The 19,870-nt window shown below is 40.6% G+C and overlaps 1 protein-coding gene across 1 annotated transcript in view; it reads left to right on the top strand.

The window, feature by feature from the left end:
• The window catches only part of NTRK2 (neurotrophic receptor tyrosine kinase 2), a 215,377-nt gene extending 200,306 nt beyond the window's left edge, over nt 1-15,071 (top strand). The window contains exons 17-18 of the mRNA XM_048504371.1: nt 8,921-9,079; nt 9,344-15,071. Coding sequence (XP_048360328.1) covers nt 8,921-9,079; nt 9,344-9,529 — 345 coding nt within the window. The 3' untranslated portion in view covers nt 9,530-15,071. The remainder of the gene's footprint in view (nt 1-8,920; nt 9,080-9,343) is intronic.
• The last annotated feature ends 4,799 nt before the right edge of the window (nt 15,072-19,870 follow it).

The following is a 19,870-nucleotide window of genomic DNA, read 5'->3' as shown; positions in this document are numbered from 1 at the left end:
TAGAGAAGATTCACAGCATAGAGATTATATGATGCCTTTGCTGATAAAGAAGGACATAAAATTGAGAAATGAGACATCCAAGCCTAACTAGATCCTTCTACAGCATCTCTTGACAGGACAACAGTAGCACAAAACTTTGGTGGATTCCGCACAGCACAAATATAACATCTTTAGGACATTATAAAAAGCATTTTGGGGAAGAACTTCACACAGTTCTCTTCCCCAGAATGAGTTTGGCCTGTTATGTTCCTCTCAACCTGGGTTCTTCCAAAATCACAAAACTAGTGATCTTTTCCCCCTAATCCGGGTTGAAGATGTGTCCTTCCTGCTGGGCAAACACAAGCAGTAATGAAATGCTTTATTTCTCCAGCTCAAACTTCTAACTGAGGTTTCTGTCACTTCCGGCCACCATTTTGTGTGCTGCAGCAGATTTGCTGTGGAGATTCCCCAAAGAGGTTTCCTCTGCTTGCAGTTCATCCATTTGCTATTTTGCTGGAAAAAGTAGACAAATGAAGTTTGTTTCTCCTAGCAATCCTGTCTGTGCACATGTGTTTTTCCATGTTTTGTTTTGAGGGGTATCTCTGCAAAGCTATGGCGACACAAATATCTGCATATTGCAGCATCTCTAATCATGTTGCTTTAGCTTCACAGACATCCCCTTCAAAACAAAACAAAAAAGGAAAAACAACACATGCATGGAATCGCTAGGCAAAACAAACTTTATTCATCTACTTTTTACAGTGAAATAGCAAATGGATGAGCTACAAGCAGAGGAAACCTCTGTGGGGAATCTTCATGGAAAATCTCCTGCAGCACGCAAAATGGTGGGGGCCACAGTGAAACTGACAAGAGCTCTATGCAGCAGGTGGGAAAAAAGATCCATTTTTGTGGGCAATGCTTGTGTTCTCCCATGTGGGAACACAAAATGCCAAAATATATATTTTTGCTGTGTAAAATCCACTTTCAGTAGAGCATGTGGACATGATTTGGGATATGTTCCCCTGCATGCTGAAGAGACTTTCAGCCTAATCAGAATAGGATAACATGGAGCAGCAACTGATGTCGTCAATTTGTAGCAGCTACTGCTGGCATAGAGAAGCTCTGCCCCACTTATTTAGTCATCTATTAAGTATATTTTTATGCCACTTTTTCGCCAGTGAGGACCAAAAATAGTTTACAAAAATACCTTCAACAAATTTATAAACAGTATAAAACAAGTGGGGTGCTGTGTGGTTTCCAGGCTGTATGGCCGTGTCCTAGCAGCATTCAACTATCAGATCCTCTGAAGATGCCAGCCACAGATGCAGGCGAAACGTCAGGAGAGAATGCTTCTAGAACACGGCCATACAGCCCGGAAACCACACAGTACCCCAGTGATTCCGGCCGTGAAAACCTTCAACAATACATAGTATAAAACAAGCAATAAACAAAAAAAAAGCATACATAACGTCCTAGGCTGATGTTCACTACATTAATCTGACTAGTCAAGGCTGTGGCAAGGTTGATACTGTAAATCTGGGCTGGAAAATTTCTGAAATTTGAGAGGTGGATTGTGTGGAGGGTAGGTTGGAGGAGAGAGAGAGGCCTCTATGGGGTAAAAAGCCACAGAGTCCACCCTCCAAGCTGCTGTTTTTTCTAGGGGAGATGAGCTTTGTAGATTGTAATTCCAGGAGATTGTAATTCCAGGAGATCTTCAGGCCACCCCTGGAACTGACAATGCTAGGCTACATGCTGTATTTCATGAGTTAAGATCTACTCACACCCTGAGCCAAACTTAAATACCCACATCAGGAAAGGAAAAGGGGGGAAAGAGTTTCAAGCTAATAGCCATCCTCCCTCAATTCCTACATCTTCTTATTAAACTTAAGGTTAAAAAAAATCTTTAGCAAAAAAAGTTAAACTAAGCAGCCTAAGAATACATGAATTGCCATGCTAGATCAAACCGAAGGACACCCAGATGCCAAATACAGAGTATGGTGGAGGCAGCCATACCTGTTTTCCCTCCTGATCATTTCTGTTTTGCACATTCTGTAGAATGGTGGAAGAATGAGAGCCTTCAAGACCAATTCAAACAGACTAGTTCACAAGGTAGAGCCACCACAGACAATGCAAGATTATGCCATCATTTTTAATTACGTTTTTTAAGGAATCAAACAACAACTAAAAATATGCACAAAAAAGAAGAAAAAACTCTAGTATAAGCTGCAGTATTGCAGTCAAAGCTCACGACCTCAATTCGATTCCAACAGAACAGAAGTCAATTTCAGGTAGTGGGCTCAAAGTTGACTTATAGTCCCATCCAAAAGGGGTGATGAATCCACCTTTGGGAGTAGTGCGGGGCCATGCCAGCCCTCCCTGGGATACTTGCCTGGTGAAGGGGTGAATCCACCAGTGGGCAGCCATTATCCCTGAGCCCCCACTGCCACTGCTACCATAGCGGGGGTGGCCTGGGGGCAAGGCCAGGGGGAGGAGCCAATTGTAGTTGACTTCTACTCAGCCATTGCCTCTGCTGCACCAATGGTTGGAGCTTGGGACTTTTGCCATATTTTCAGTGTCATAGATCCACTAAACCCAACAGGGAATTTCTGGCAGTTGGAAGCTTTTTTGGCTTTTCAGCTTCCTGACGCCACTGGAAAATCTCCTTTGGGAAAGGCGGTCTGGCACAGCGGCATCACCACATCTGGTTGCCTGGCCTTTTGGATAATCTTCTATTTTTGGCAATCTTCTATGTTTTCAAGGTCTGTAAAATGAGAATACAGCTATCTGGGGGTAAAGTATAGATGACCGGGAGAAGGCAGTGGCAAATCACCATGTAAATACAGTCTGCCTAGTAAAAGTATAATTCAATTAACTCATACTTATTATTACTAATTAAGTATGATTCATATTTTTCTCATATTTTCTCTATTATGTCCATTTTCTTATTTTCTTAGTCCTCAAATCCATACATCATCAGTTCATTTTTTTGTATTTTATGCAAAATATCTTAGCAGCAATAAGTTTTATCAGAAATAAAACTACCAAGGCATTCAATAAAGAAAGTAGGAACTGTGCTGTGGGGAAGGGAACAGGGCCTGTTGGCTAGTGGTTGTTTTCCAAACCAGCCACCATTTCCTTTACCTGCCACTTCTCTTATTGCCTGCCACTTTTTTTGTTTCTCTTTAAACAAAAAAAAAAACCCTTTGCATTGCTCTGGTGGCCGAGAGTGTGAGGAACTGCTGTTGGGTAGGCAAAAGAAGGTGGGAGGGATGAACAGAGCTTGGCTTTTCTTTCAGCAAAGAAAAGGGAAACATTGCACTTTAAAAGATTCTGGGAGCCACTTGGTTCCTCTCATCTGCAACTCAGTGAGTTCAGGAGGGGGAGAAATCTGTGTGTAACCAAGGCCCTTTCCGCACAGGCAAAAAACGACGGCCTGGGGGCGGTAAAAACGCCGCCCCCAGGCCGCTGTTCGCGCAGGCGCTCCCCCTCCCCCAGGGCTGACATCAGGGTCGCTTTCTAAAACAAACTAACCCTTTAAAGGAGTTATTGTTGAGGGGAAAGCGTCTTCCAGCTGGCAGCTTGGTCGCGCAACAGCGCCGCCCGAGGAACAACGCTAGTTTCTTCCCTTTCCCATGTACCTCTGGAGTACGCCATGCGTCCTGCTGGCCTCCCTAAGTCCCTCCCTGCGCTGTCCTCCGACCCCCTAGAGGTCCGAGGGCAGCGCGGGCAGGGCTGAGGAGGCCAGCAGGACGCGCGGCTAATGCAGAGGTACATTGGCTGGAATCTAGGGATCAGGGGGGAAGAGGCGGCTTCCATGCAGAGCCGCCTGCCCGATCTACGTCGACCTCTCCAGAGGCTTTCATCCGCGATGCCTGCATGCCCGAATGGTTTCCTTCGCCTCCACGCAGGCGGAATTCCCTGCCGGGCGTGTTTTCACGGCGCCCTTACGGCCGTGCGGAAACGGCCCAAGAATCTGACCAAAAGTGCTCACTGTGGGACAGACTGCAAGTGCATAAATGGCCATAGTTTTTGGGTACTTCTTGTTAGTTTGAATTCTGGGTTCTAGATTTATGTTGACTTCAAGTTATGCCACTTTTTTTTACTTCTGAGCTTCTACTTAATTAATAGTTTTACTTAGGTTTACCCTTTTGTACTAAGCATGCTTGTAACATGAGTTTACAACACATTGGTTACATGAATATGTCATAATTGAATGAGAAGCATTATTATACCAGAACATACCTTAGCATATTCATATAAATGGTTTGACATTGAAGCTAATGCTCATTGTTCCATTAATGCACAATTAAACATAACTGGAACACTTTTCTTATTGTCCCCATGTTATTACTCTGAGGGGTTTCCTGCTAGGCTTTTGAATATATTCTGTTTATTTTATTCCTGATGCCTATTCAATCATCTTGCCTTTGACATCTGCTGGTTCAAATGCTTCCCTTTTATCCACTATCTAGAGAAAAGTGTCCTGAAAAAATGCAAAAGTTGCCTTAAATGTCTTAAATTGTGGATACTATTTATTTCTGCTGCAATGTGGAGTATTGTTACTTCCTGCAAAAGGAAAAAATCTATCTAGATAGGATAACATGTAATGTAGCTGTCCTGTTCCTTTTTTTCAATTTATTGTTTTTCATCAGTTCAATCTGGGACTCATGACTGCTGTTCAATAAATGGAAACTGCAGAAGCAGTGATTTATAGTATCCAAAATTGATACCATTGTGATTCAATCATCAAGTTTGTCCTGGAAAATGGGAGCTCATGAGGATAGTTCATTATCTGCTGTTATCCTCAAAACTACGTTAGGCCCCCTTCGATCCTGTACAGCCCTTAAACAAAAATTGGAATGGCTCCATAGCACATTTCCGCAGATGGCATTTTCATTGTTCAAATTCATTGCTTAGGAAATCCTACCTGGTTTGTGTATGGTTTAGTTGTTTTTTATCTACACAGGGGCCTGCCAGTTTACTATTAGATGCAGAGATTGGCAAAACATCAGAATGTTACCTTGTTGCCCATACCCTGCTCTGCTACTACCTCTCTGTCTAGGCACATAAAACTTTACATATGACCTAAATTATTATTGCAAATCCCTTTATTCCCCCTCTGTGTCCTACAAACCTGCCAAGGAATTGAGCCAATGATGATTGACCTGAGTTCAGATCAGCTGCTCAAGCACTTGTTTTTATGAACTCTGGCAAATAACTCCAGCTCAGAGACTGTCCTGAGCCTTTACCACCTAGTCCAGCCTGCCTGGATGGCTAGGCCCCCTTCGATCCTGTACAGCCCTTAAACAAAAATTGGAATGGCTCCATAGCACATTTCCGCAGATGGCATTTTCATTGTTCAAATTCATTGCAGTGGCAAGAAAACTTTAATTCTATATAATTTGGTGAATCATTAATTGTCACAGGTACCAGTAAATATCTGTGTTTTAAAGGAGTGTAAGCCTTGGTGGAAGAATGTGAAGCAAATAAGCTGGTACATTTTTTACCTGATGATTTTCCATATAGTGAACTCTGTAGTGTGTATGTTGTAAATATTTCATTGTTGTTGTATGGTCTGTAAATGGAATAGTTGGGCAAGAATTTTATCTGCTGGTAATAATAAATCTGTTAGGATTCTAGCAGCTAGTCTGCAAATGCTTCTTTTTATGCCTTTCCTCTAGCTAGCGTATCATATCTTTGCAGTTCGCTAGCAGTATGCTGAAAATGTTGATGTAGTGGGTTTTGCGCATTTGGAGACTTCGTTTCCATGGCAGCCGAACCTCATGTGCTACTAACTGGTAATTCAGGGGAGGAGAGGGGAGGGGGAGAGTGAGGCAGAGGAGTCATTAAAGTATGTCAATTAGTATGCAATACCATAGCCATCTTTCAAGTGTGCTCCCACAAAAGCAGGCAATGCTTTGTGCCATTGCAGCATCAGAGTGGTAATGAATTAGAAGAGAACATGTTCTCTTATTTTTAACCAGTGGCATGCAGAGCTGAAGGACAGGTACCTATTATACCAACATGAACATGCCTTATAATAGGCAGTTGAGACTGATAAGGAACACCAGATATGTGCTTCTGTGTGTACCTTTAGTCTAGATTTTCCCCTTTTCCCTTTTATACCATACTGACCAGAAAATATTACAATGATTACACAAATAGTTATTATTCTAAGAAAATATAGTATTTCTTTAATCTTTTCTAGCAGACATAGGAGATGCGGGGTACTGAGATATTTGAACATTGATCAGTGGTAAAGACTAAAAATTCTCCTTGAGTTAATCTGAAAGAAATAAGCTATTTATTCAAAGCCACATATTCTTGTTAAAATAAATAATAAGGAAGGAAAAAATACTAGAACACTAGTTCAGTATGAAATACCAAATTAAAGTGGTGGTGACTGTGTATTGGACATTGAGGATCCTATGAACTGATTTTGAAGGGGGAGGATATCAGATCTGATAGCATTACTATTATCATTCTGAATCAGTTTTTATGTACAGGAGATCATACAATCTCCAATTCATTAATAAGTCTGTAACTTTCTCTGAAGTATCTTACACTGGGCAGTAGAGAGTTTTCCATTACTAACCTATAATAGAAATTGAATGTTCTCCAAAGGCTTTTGAACGAAATTCTTTAGCCACTGTATTGCACTGATACTTTCACACAGTTCCCTCTACTTTCAGCTCAGACTCATGAAAAAGTTCATCAGCACCAAAACTAAAATTAAATGTTGTGCCTTGAGATAAATTAATTATTGGTAGCAGCTAGTTCAATGTCAACTGTAGTCAGTACATTGAGAAAATGAAACTATTGCAGTAATCATAACATTCTGCATCTTTTCCTGCCATGACAGCACATAATGAAGCTGCCTTTTTAAAGCCTGTATTGTAGATGCATCTGAAGAGCAATAATTGATCGGTAGTAGTTGAAATGTTGCCATTCCATTTCAAAAAGGCCTGCAAAAAGGGTTTATCATGCTTGATGTCTTAAATCAATTGGATTAAGATACAATTAGATGCACAACCTTCATGTAGGCAGCTCAGGAGAAGTTATTGTTTTGGTACTTAACCACTCAAGGGACTGTTTCAAAAATTTTGTAGATTTGCTATTGTGTTTCTGCTCAGTGGAAGCCACAAACACAACAGCCTTCTATTGCATGAGACAACCCAAAACTGAATTTACCGAGTACATGTAAATTTAGCAAATGTTTAGCAAATCTAGACACTTCTTTTGGGGAATTATTTCTCATCAAACATCATAAGAATTGAGTTTAGAACAAATGTAAAGCAGGCCAAACTGTCAGCTGTAGAAAATTATTCAGTTTTCTAGTACTTGGAAGCCCATGTTGTGTGCAGTTGATTCAAATGGAAGTTAACATTGACATTGGGGAATGGAACAAGACTGCAACATCAACAGGTGTTACAGCAGTGTTTTAATCTATTGTGTAAATGGTTATTTTGATGTCCCTGTGAGTGAGGCAATCAGGAAAGCTATAGGGAGCTATAGGAAGGCTAGTAAAGGAAAGGAAATTCATCTATTCTCATAGACTTTTACATTTTTATAATGACAGTTGAAAACCTAAATCATAATAAAACTGTAATAAAAGATGGAACTGTATTTTACAATCCCAGTTTTCATTAATTTTTAAAGACTGTATCATAAAACCCCACTGAATCAAATCAGTGGTAGATATCATATGATGAATAGGTTTAAGAGCTACTTAATATTTAATGAACCAAAAGCCTCTAACAACTAATAACATTTTAATGGCACTTGCCCTTTGGTCTGGTTTGTAGTCACGTATTTCTAAGGGTCTAATGTGTTTTATTTTCTAATGAATGATTATTCTCCCACTGAGTAAATGCAGTAGAGGGGAGCTGTTTGCCTTAGCTCATCTTAGAGCAAAGGTCAGAAACTGAATCCTTGTTTGTGTCTGGTAGTGCAGATTACTAATACATTATTAACACTATATTTCCCAAATTTACCTCAGCCATTGGTGGTTCATTATAATGCAGGGATGTTTTTTATACCTCATATTGGTAGCATGTTCATATAAATGCATGAAATGCTCTGAAAGCTCTGCAGGATTCTTAAACTCTTAAAAATATAACAGAACAGAAAAGGTTTGTTTGACATGTCCCAGATGTGCAAAAATAATTAATAGGGAGGCTGGGTCACTCAAACCTTAACTATAGATCCTGTAGGGCTTCCAAAAAAAGAAGAATTATGCTAGTTATGGCTTCTGCTCACACAGCAACATTGTGACTTGGCAGCCCTGAGAAGGCAGCAAGGGCAAGGTGTTTCATAAACAGGAATAAGGTAAATTGTAGTGTAACGCTATAAAGTGTTACCCCCTTATTAGTCCATTTATTTCAATGAATTTAGAAGGGTATAACTTTGTTTAGGATTGCACTGTTGACTATTTACCTTGGAAAGTGCTGTCAAATAACAGCTGACTTACGATGAGCCCATAGGGTTTTTAAGGCAAGGGACTTGCCATTGCCTGGCTCTGCCTTGAAGTCAGAGAAATCAGTAGAGAGACCCAGTTTACAACAAGCACTTTATACCAATAAATAATTAGCTCTAGTAGTCAATGTAATTGCTCTGAACTTGATGTGTATGGACTACACCATAATTAAACTTTAATTTTCAGGTGGAAGAAAATCTTCCATGAAACCTTGGTTGAACTGGTAGGTTCCTCTGATGCTTGTCACAGCAGCAGAAAATAACAAACTACTTGTACATGAACTGAGATAATTTCACATTGCTGATGAAGATAATGAGGGGTGCACGAGAGATGATGAGAAAAATCATGTAAATTTAAGATCTTATACTGTAATATAAAAAAAACCAAGACAGAAAAATATATGTCCTTTTCTGTACATTTCTTCCTCAACAAGCCATCTAAATTCTTTACAAATCTTCTATATAGGTTGGTGGACACACCATGTTACCCATTCGTTGGATGCCTCCTGAAAGTATAATGTACAGAAAATTCACCACTGAAAGTGATGTATGGAGCCTTGGAGTTGTTTTATGGGAAATCTTTACTTACGGCAAGCAGCCATGGTACCAGCTCTCAAACAATGAGGTATGTAATATATTTGTTAAGGCCCAGAGTCAAGATGTGGTAGTCCATAATCTTATGGATAGACTATAGGCTAGAGATAATCCACCCATTTGCATCCAAACATTTACTTCTATTTGCCAAAGTCAGGACTTTTGTAGGGAAATGGGAGCTGAAGTGTTAGTCAAATATCAGCAGGGAAGTAGGTAGCTGTCACAGCTTATGGGCTATCTGCCTGAATCCTCAATAAAAGAATAAACCCATTGGCTGTCTTCTTTCTTTCTCCAGGTAATCGAGTGCATCACTCAGGGCAGAGTTCTGCAGCGACCTCGTACGTGCCCAAAGGAAGTGTATGATCTGATGCTGGGTTGTTGGCAGCGGGAGCCTCATATGAGGCTCAACATCAAAGAAATCCACTCCCTCCTTCAGAACTTGGCCAAGGCATCACCTGTCTACCTGGATATTTTAGGGTAGAAACTCATAAGGAATGTATGAACCAAAATGTTCAGTTGCCACTAAACTCCATTAAAATGTGTTCTTACCTCTGAAAGTATTAAAGACAAGGAAATGGAGAAGCTTTCAAAGGGCAAGCTGTGTGCATTTCTCCCTCTGTAGACACAATATTGACATTATTGAAATATATCTCTTCTCTCCATTCTTTCTGTTTCTGTTTTTTCCTCAATTTGTATTCAATCTGGCTTCTGCATTATTATAACTCTGCATAGACAAAGGCCTTAAAAACCTGACCTGTTATATCAACAGACACGCAGTTTTGCCCATCACAACTAATAATGCCTTGTATTCATGCCTTTGATCTGGATAAAAAAGGGAAAATGACTTCGTGACTTCTGTATGGATATCTGGAGCTTCTATGGATTCACTTCTACTTCATTTCTTTGGCATCTGGGTGGAAAGCAGAAGACTGGCATTCTCTATGGGAAACTTTTTTTTCTAGCTGTGATCAAGCCAGAGGGAAACATATCAGCATATTGTATAACACACTGTATAAAGAAATTATAGGATCAGATGGCATCCAACGTACCACTTTAACATGTAATGAAATGATTTGACAAAAGGGTAAGAATGCCATGATTTCTACTGAGAAATGTTCCAAGCAGAAAAGGGGCTAGCATTTTTGCATTGATAGATGTGTCAATACAATCCATTTTGAAGAGTAAAATGTGCTGCCAACATTGCCCAAAATGCTCAACCAGGACCACCATCCCCGAATTGTTTCACCAGAAGGATTTGTTATGCCATTGCTGCTTATCTTCTCTAGTGAGAGTTTGGCAATGCTAGTGAAAGATGGGATGTATTAAAGTGCAGTATAATTTTCAGGGCGATTTCCCAGAACATGATAGCTTAGATGAGAGAGGACAGACGCAGATATGGAGGGAAGCTTATCCTGTATGATGCTGTTTCAACAGCGTGTTCCTCCTTTTTTTCTCTTTCCTATTCCTCTTTTCACCCCGCTGTGCAAACCAAACCTAGCATGGTCTCTGTCTATTAATACCTTTTGTGCATAAAACAGTTGCTTATCTAAGTGTACACCCAAACTCATCAAGGAAAACCTCTGTTTAGTTGTAGGGGAGGTTAACTACATTCAAACCTGTTTACACTGTTACAAATGCAACAGAGTAATTCAATAGTATGATGGGTGAGAGAAGATGGCCAAAAAGATACTAGATAAGAGGGAAGTTCACTCTATGGTGCAAAACTTTAGGGCCAAAGTTCAGCACCAGTTTCTGGTTGATCAAATGGGTATATTCCTAGCCGCCAAGTGTTTTGTTGTTATTGATTTAAGGTGGATACTGTGTGAATACAGCATGGGTGATAGATCGAAGAAGACAAGCTCATGGCATAGATAACGGTTTTTCAAATAGATGTGAAAGATTTTACATTTGTCAGGTCATTTTATATTATAAATACTAAATGGTAAGATCAAATCAAACTCTTTTTCTCCATCTGAGTGAAGGGTTCTGCAAAAAAAATGAGATTTTTAATAACACAACAAGGTCATCAATGTTTGTTACTGTTGTTTTATTTAAGAAGCTAAGCATTTATTTTATTAAGTGTATCAATATTGGTTAATATACATTTTGCTTGCATTTTTATTGAGTACAATATTTTTGTTTTTCCTCAATGGTTTGGAAACTTTTCATATTCAAAAACTAAACTAAAATAGTTAATGTTAAAAAATGTGATGGAGTTGGATTCTCTGATGTAATTGACAAAAGTTAGTGAACGGTACCTATAACCATGTAACTCTAAAGCCATATATATTAGTTGCTAAATAAGGTTTGACCAGTGATATTTTTAAATGACAAATGATGGTTAATATGAAATGAACTTTGAAAAGTATATCACTGATGGCTGGGGAGAACTTAACACAGAGACAAAACAGTGTTGCACATTGTCTTACCTATTACTTTTAAGGTGTAATTTATTTGTTTGCTTGTTTGCCTGTTTATTTAAAAACATCATTCAACTTCATTTCCAATATGTGATAAATGTGTAAAATAAAAATTTTAAATGTCAGAGATCAGCAAGAGGCATATCTGTTAAGACCCATGTGTTCCATAGTCATTTCTCAAAATCTTTATTTAAAGATCCCATTTTATCTAACAATACATGCTTTTTGAGATAGCCTCATCTTGAAAGCAACTTTGTATATTGTATGAGTAGAGAAAGACTGTATACCAAAAGAAATGTATAATTTGACCAGATGGAGGTTTTTTGTTTGTTTCCTTGCTGGAGAAGCATTGTGGAGTCATTAAAAATGTTGTGTTATTATATAGTGTGCTGTAGCATAACCATGTGTCTGTGTTAAAGGACCAAATTGTTCAATACAGCCAGAGTTCTGTACAATGTGGATAAAGCTTGGTCTGTACTGCAAATGTGGACCTTAGTGAATAAAAGCTGCCATTGTAGGAAAGGTGTGAAATACTATCAAAGCAACATTTGCATTTATTCATTTTTGTTGGATGTACATAAAAGAAAGTGTCAAGATTAAAAAAGAAATAGATTCAAAGGGGGAGTTAAAGGTTTATTGTGTACATAGTTGTCATGCTTATGACTTCAGCTAAACATTCAACTCTGAGCAAATATGACAATCAGGCTTATTAATAAAGTAAAAAACTTTCTTGACTATGCTACAAACAATCATATATATAATATATGTTATATATATGTGTTTACATAAGTAATGTATATATATCCACAGTACATACATATCTGTATATGTATTTTATAAATATTTGATTTATACATATGCAGACAATATAATTGGGTGTATATGTATAAATTTCTGTACACATATATTCTTGCTAGTAACATATGGGGTCAGTGAGATCAATAGACTTATAGATAGACTGATATGCTGAGTAACCAAAATCCATTTATTTTCCACATTTTCTCTAAGTTTTTTTAATAACACGTTTTCCTCAGACATTTGAGATCAGTATTTAACTTGCATGTAGGTCTACATAAGTGGAAAAATTCTAGGAAGAAGGTTACAGATTGTTTTCTAAATGTTTAAAATAGTATCACGGTCTTCATTTCATCTATTGATTTCTTGCAGAGGAATTAACTGATTGTGTTTATGGGTCTCCTTTGAGGCTAAGCTATTCCTCACTCTTATTTGTGATTATGTTGACGAGCATCCTTTCCCACATTGTGATTTCCCAGTTGTCACTAATACACAGTCGCATTCCAAGGATAAGTTTGAAAATTCAGGTACTGTGTAATGGATGAGATAGAAACAAGGGGAAAATAGTGTTCAATTAAAGCTAGAGATGAGATGAGTTTTGTGTATGCTTTGTGTCTAAATTTGCATGTTCAGTTAGAGAGAATTTATCATCAAATTGTTAATCAAATTAGTCAAAAATCTTGGGACATGATTCAGTGTGAAGACAGACAACCTCCCAACAGCTTTTTAAACACTAGGGAACACTATAGTCCCTGAGATAAAGTTCTTAGACAGCAACTCAGAGAAGCTCCCAAAACTTGGGAATAACAAAGCTGTGCAGTCCCTGAGCTTGTCGGACTAACAGAGAATCTCCTCAAAGCAACTGAATTAAAGCTGATATATTCTATGAACACAAAGCTGACAAACTTTTAAGCAGGGCTAGAGAGAGGCTCTTCCCAGTCATATGGGTTGGAGTAAGACTTATGTCATTTTAAAAAAATCTTTGCATTATCCATGAAGTATAGAATTGAATACTGTAACCTTTGGGCTAGGTTAGGGGTTACACAATTTCCTGGAGGCTTAAATGCTGCCCTTTGGGGTTGTTTTGCACATTTCCCTCTAGTATCTATATTTGAAAGGCAAGTAACAGATCTGGAGATGCTTTTTTGACAATAACAAAAAGCCAAAATGAAACTGAACTTAATGTTCGGGTAGATTTGCCAACCTTCAGAAGGTGTCTGGTATAGTCTTGGCCTTGTTGTGGCCTCCCTGTGAAAGATTTCCATGATTTCGCTCAGCATATCCTGCTCATGACTGGCCAGACATGATCTCTTTAGGGGGTGATGCAAGTGTGGCCTTACAGGACAGAGAAGATGGGCTGAGACCTTTTTCCCAGTTCATTTTCTCCTCTGCATCCTGCCCTTGAATACCACCCGCACCAAACAACAAACTGCCCTGACGCTATTGCATCAGAAAGCATCATACGTTTGCAGGCAGCCTCCATATTTCATCCTCTGAACGGTCCAATATATTTCAGGTACTCCTGCTTCCTAATGGCATGTAGTAGCATGTTTCCTAATGGGCTTGCTTTTCTGAAGCCTTTTTATGCTGCCCCTCTCTCTCTTTTTGAAGTAGATTTGTATGGGGTGTAGAATAATTCTGACTGAAACAGACATTTTCAAAAAAGCTGAAGGAAAGAAACTGCCCAATGAAGTTATTGACTCACTGGTTGACTAAGAAAACTGTCATGGGGTTGTTAAAGCCTGTAAAGAAATTGCAAATGTTGCTATGAGAATAGAGAGCAGTGTGGTGTAGTTTATAGTTAAATGTGAAGGTCTGAAAGCACACTTGAGATATTTTTCTATCAGGGCTCTGAGACAGTGCTCCTCTGATTTAAGAGATCCTTTAAAAGCCTTAGTTAATGTTTATTTTAATTTAATTTTTATACATTCATTGCAAATATGAAGCAAAAAAATTCTATACGTTGCAGGGAAAACACTGTGAATTTCACACAACCAACCAAGTTACTATTTTGCCATCTTTTTTTAACATATGTCTCAGGAGAAGAAACGGGAACTGATGGTTATTTTTTTTTACCATCTATGCATTCAAAGCCAGGTCTATGGTTATTTTGTTTGCTGAGAGAAGATTTAAGAACGACATTTGGTTAAAGCTAAGCCAAGGCAGCTAATGCTGCTGACTGCAAGGCTGTTTGACAGGAAGATAGAAGAAAACAGAATTCAAACCTTTCCAGAGACCTACATACAGCACAGGAGGTATCTTTCTGAAACTTAAAAATACCAAATGTTGAATCAACAGCTGAGAATGTTTTGTAAATCAGTAATTCAAGCTGCTATGGATTTAATTGCAACATGAATCAATTTAATTTGGAAAGTATTTGTCCCAGTGCAAGGGGCCATCTATAGTATATGTACATAGGCAAATGTATATAGGTATATTTCTAGGTCTTTCTCTAGGCTTCTCATTGTCTGTTGTGAGAGAAAGCAAGAGAAGGAGCTGGAGATCAGTATACATATCTATATTAAACTGTGACCTGGTGTTTTCCATTTTTATTTGAATGTGACATCTCCGTGCAGATATTTAGTGGTTCTTGTTTTGCCATTTGTTATCCAAATCCACTGCTTAAAAAAAACAAAACTCAGCTGCATCTTGGCTGAATTTGAAGTGATGCTTGAGTAGCAATGTTAAAAAAAATTGTTTGTGAATCATGTGATCAGCTTCTCTCAGTTTGACATGGAAAGTCTCTTGTACTAAAGTGTATTTAATGAAAATGATGTCCTACAATAAACAGTGTCATCCTCAAAAAAACCTGTTAGTGATAAACTGACTATTACTTAAGAAAGTATAGAACGTTTATGAACTTTGTGTCCTATGACTACTAGCACTCTGTACTAAAATGAACTGCCAGATTTGTATGGAAGCCATATTGGGCTACGGACAGCATAGACTTTATTCAGGGCTTGTGGACCAAAATAACAGAGCCAGGACAAAATGCCCTCTTCCTAGTCTCAAAAGACAAATTCATCAATTAGATAAAGATAGTCTCTGACATCTCTTTAGCTTTTCACTTAGAGCAGCTTCAAATGTTTGCCGTTCATGAATCTGATACTCATAAGGAACAAAGAAGTGCATATCTTTCCTACCCACAATATAGGATAATGTGTGATACTGCACTTTTACAAATACGGACTCATTTAGGTCTGATTTTGCAGTCACTCTTTTGGGAGAAAGAAGCATTACACGAAGTGGAATTATGTGTCTATTGATATTATGAATGTTATTACTATTTGTTTATTTTCAAGATTTATACTCTAGCTTCCTAAGACATAGGCCTTCAAGATGACTTAAAAATAAAATTGATCCAATAAGAATTATAAACAAGAATTACCGTACATACTCACATATAAGTCAAATTTCTTAAAAAGCCCCCCCCCCCCTTGACTTATACGCGAGTGAGGTGTATTTTTAAAAATATTTTAGGGTTTTTACTTTGTTGGCCACTAGGGGGCACAGTTTTTAGGCTAGCGGCACCAAAATTTTAGGGTATCATCAGGTGACACTCCTGATGATACCAGCCAGGTTTGGTGAAGTTTGGTTCAGGGGGTCCAAAGTTATGGACCCCCAAAAGGGGTGCCCCTATCCCCCATTGTTTCCAATGGAAGCTAATAGTAGATGGGGCTACTATTGGGGCTACCATAACTTTGGTAGCCCCAATAGATGGGGCTACCATAACTTTGGACCCCCTGAACCAAACTTCACCAAACCTGGATGGTATCATCAGGAGGGCCTTCTAAAGATACTCTGAAATGTTGGTACTGCTAATATAAACATTCCTTCCCTGACAGTCACCCTCAAATTTCTCCAGATTCTCCCTTTAAATCACCCCCCCCCCCCGTCTGAGTGGATTTAAAGGGAGAATCACAGCTTACAGAGCTAGTTTACTGTTTTTATTTGAAATAAATATTCAAAAACATTTAACCTACTGATACCTCAATTAATGTAATGTTATTGGTATCTATTTTTATTTTTGAAATTTACCAGTAGCTGCTGCATTTCCCATCCTCGACTTATACGCGAGTCAATAAGTTTTCCCAGTTTTTTGTGGTAAAATTAGGTGCCTCGACTTATATGCAGATCGACTTATACACGAGTATATACGGTACAGTAATCCTTTCCTAAAGTGGGTGGTAGATATGGTGGTCTTGGCCAAGGTAGTGGTACATCAGTTGATAAAATACATGTAGCAGAGCCACATGTTTATCTTCTCATATGCCACATTAATAGCTTCCCAGATGGAATGAATGAACTTAAAGTGCAAATTCCAAGCATAGCAAGCAAAGTTATAGTATCCCAAAGTGAGAGAGTAAAAGAATGGATGTGCCTCTGTGCAGAAACTCCACAAAACAATCATGGGCAACAGTCTTCCATAAGGTCTATCACCAACACCAAAATACTGAGAAATAAATAAAATAAAATAAAACACTGCCCACTCACAGAGTAAACATGACTCAAAACGGCAAAGGAAGGCCACAAACCATTCTGGGGAACAGAAAGAAGGAGCATGTTGTGTAGTCTTACACCAGCGGAGACAGCGTGTCGTTTCGGCAAGTGAGAGATGCAGGGGCAGCTCTGCCGTCCCGTTTCTTCCCAAGCCCTTTTATTGATAGTTTACAAGAGGAAAAACAAACAAGGCAGGCAGGGGTTTGCAGCACCTGGATACAAGACAATGAACAGGACAAAGGGCGCAGGGGGATTTGGGCAGGGGATTTGGCAATTGCACGTACACATTGAAGCCAGGAGGTCTTGCAACCTCAGCAGTTTCTCCGAATCCACATTTTGGAAGGAGAGGTCAGTCGGGGGAGTGTGGAATACCCTTTTCCAGGGGGGGGGGGTGCCCACCGTACTCGAGCGTCTCCCAGGCATTCATGCCCTCCAACAATGTTGCTTTGGTTTCATTAATTAACAGAGACTATAGCATTCCTTGGAGAGTTAAAGAATAAATACAGTTCCTATACAGTTCACTGTGATCAGTGCTTCATATCCATGGCAGATCAAATAGTTAAATAGTTTTGATTTTTGTGTGCTTTGTATGAGCCATCATCAATACAAAAACCTTGCCCTTTTGAAAATGTAAATTTCAACACAAAAATGAAAAAAAAATTAGTTCAGCTCTGGTCCTCAGTTCATTAGACCACTGGAAATATTAAATAATTTGTGTATGTAAAACTACCATTTAGAACTGAAGTATTCTCTATTTAAATTTATGTGAGAATTATTCTATCATAAATGTTTTCAGTTTGATTAATTCTGTCCATACTTGGCCCGGTACAATTCTGAAAAGGTTTTGTAAGCTCTGGAAAACTTGAAACCTAATTCTCTATGTACTTTTGCAAAAGTCCCATTGAGTTTGGTATAATTTCAAATGAATTGCAGCCTTAAGCATTTCCTCTGTACCACATCAGCTATAGCACATTATCTCCACAGCCTGCAATTTTCCACATGATCTTGCCTACTGCCATAATAAAGGTTCATTAGGTGTCCCTTGGCTTTGTAGAATTCAGAAGTCTGTTTTCAAGATAGCACTTGAGAAATATTGAGGCCAACACCACCAGCAGGCTCTCTTTTATTGCCACTGAGATGTCTTGCCTTGCCAACACCTTCCCCCATCCCTTGAAAAAGACCCTCTCCCATGAAAAAGGCTCTTATAGCCATGGCTCAAGTGTGCACCCCAAAACGACTGTACTTCTCTGGTTAATTAGCAGGATATGTCCCAGCCATTTTGGAAACCTTTGGAGTTTAAAAATATATACCGGTACTTCGTTTTTATAAGACTATGCACCACATACACACACACACACACAGTGCAGAGGTGAGCTGGAAAACTGCAGATATCCAGTAGGACTTGAAGAGGTTTTGCGTGTAGAGGTGTGGCCCTTCTAGCTCAGTGACCCGATACACAGATAATACACAGGACAGTATATATAGTGTGGGTAAGCAAATGGCCATAGCCAAAGAATTTATTGACCGAAAATACAGGAAGGCAAATTGGCGCAGCATGGGAGGTGATCCAAGCGTCTGGGCAGCCCGAGTGCTGTTCCCCAGAGGGTGACTAGTTCCTACAGCCCGCCTGCTGGAGGAATCTAACCAAGCAGAGATTGGAGTGGGACCTTCCAGACCGGCGAAGTGCCCATGACTGGGGGCCCCATCTCCATCCTTCGCTAGGGGTGCAAGCTCCTTAGCCCCCCGCGGGGCATTCCAACCGTGGGCTTGTTCCACCCCTACCTCTTACGGAGGTGTAATGAACAGGGGAGCTCTCCCAGCTCCCCTGCCAGCGGATCACTTCCCATGCGCAACCCGAAAATGGCTATGACAACAACACAACATTTAAACATTTCTAAAACAGGGATCGGGTGGGTGGGAAAGTCCCTCGACGTTCTGCGGCTGCGAGTGGGGCGGCGACCGCGAGGCAGGGCCTTTTATAGGCCCAGCCTCTGCAGCCCCCCTCGCCAGGCGATGCTCGGCGTGCTCAGCGAGAGCCGCGCCTCCTATCAGCTGGGCTCCCCTGCGCTTGCGCAGGGCGAGCCCGAGCTGTCCGGCCCCTCTGCGCATGCGCCGGACGGCCGCGCATGCGCAAAAGGGGGCCTGGAGCCTTCGCCGGGCCTCTAAGCCCTCCATAGCGGCGGCGGCAGCGTTTAAATCGCCGGCGCTGCGTGTAGAGGAATGTGGCCCTTCACAAGCTCAGTGACCCGGATACACAGATAATACACAGGACAGGTATATAGTGTGGGTAAGCAAATGGCCATAGCCAAAGAATTTATTGACCGAAAGTACAGGAAGGCAAATTGGCGCAGCATGGGAGGTGATCCAAGCGTCTGGGCAGCCCGAGTGCTGTTCCCCAGAGGGTGACTAGTTCCTACCGCCCGCCTGCTGGAGGGAATCTAACCAAGCAGAGATTGGAGTGGGACCTTCCAGACCCGGCTGAAGTGCTCCATGACTGGGGGCCCCATCTCCATCCTTAAGCTAGGGGTGCAAGCTCCTTAGCCCCAGCGGGAGTCATTCCAACCGTGGGCTTGTTCCACCCCTACCTCTTACGGAGGTGTAATGAACAGGGGAGCTCTCCCAGCTCCCCTGCCAGCGGATCACTTCCCATGCGCCACCCGCCACAGAGCCGGGCGAAGGTAATCCCCTTCCCCGGCTCCCGCCAAAAGCCTCCTATGCCTTCAGCCAATCACACAATGCTGTTCTAAGGCTATACAACCATAAATCCGTGCCCTGAGGCGATAAATGAACCCCATCCCTGTCTGTACAGTGCTTCTACCTTAGGTGAAATGTCCCGATGTGAAACCTCCGCCCCCCAAAACCCTGAACAAAAGCGACCACGGTCCGGCCAGATCCACCGGCTCTGGCTCCATTCACCCATTACGGGTCCAAGGCACCCTCAGGCAGCGTCTTCCCAACAAGTGAGACCAGAAGATCATGGTATCCGGTAGCAGGTGGTGAATGGAGTCCCAAGTCCGCTAACATCGTCTGCTGCTGGCTGCCGCGCTCTTCACTGCAGGGATGTCGTTCTCTCTCCGAGCTGCAGCACCAGCGTGGGGGGGCTTGGC

Source organism: Sphaerodactylus townsendi, linkage group LG07, assembly GCF_021028975.2.
Source record: "Sphaerodactylus townsendi isolate TG3544 linkage group LG07, MPM_Stown_v2.3, whole genome shotgun sequence".
Lineage (NCBI taxonomy): Eukaryota > Metazoa > Chordata > Lepidosauria > Squamata > Sphaerodactylidae > Sphaerodactylus > Sphaerodactylus townsendi.
The sequence above is the reverse complement of the archived record's forward strand: the minus strand, read 5'-3'. Positions and strand labels throughout refer to the sequence as shown.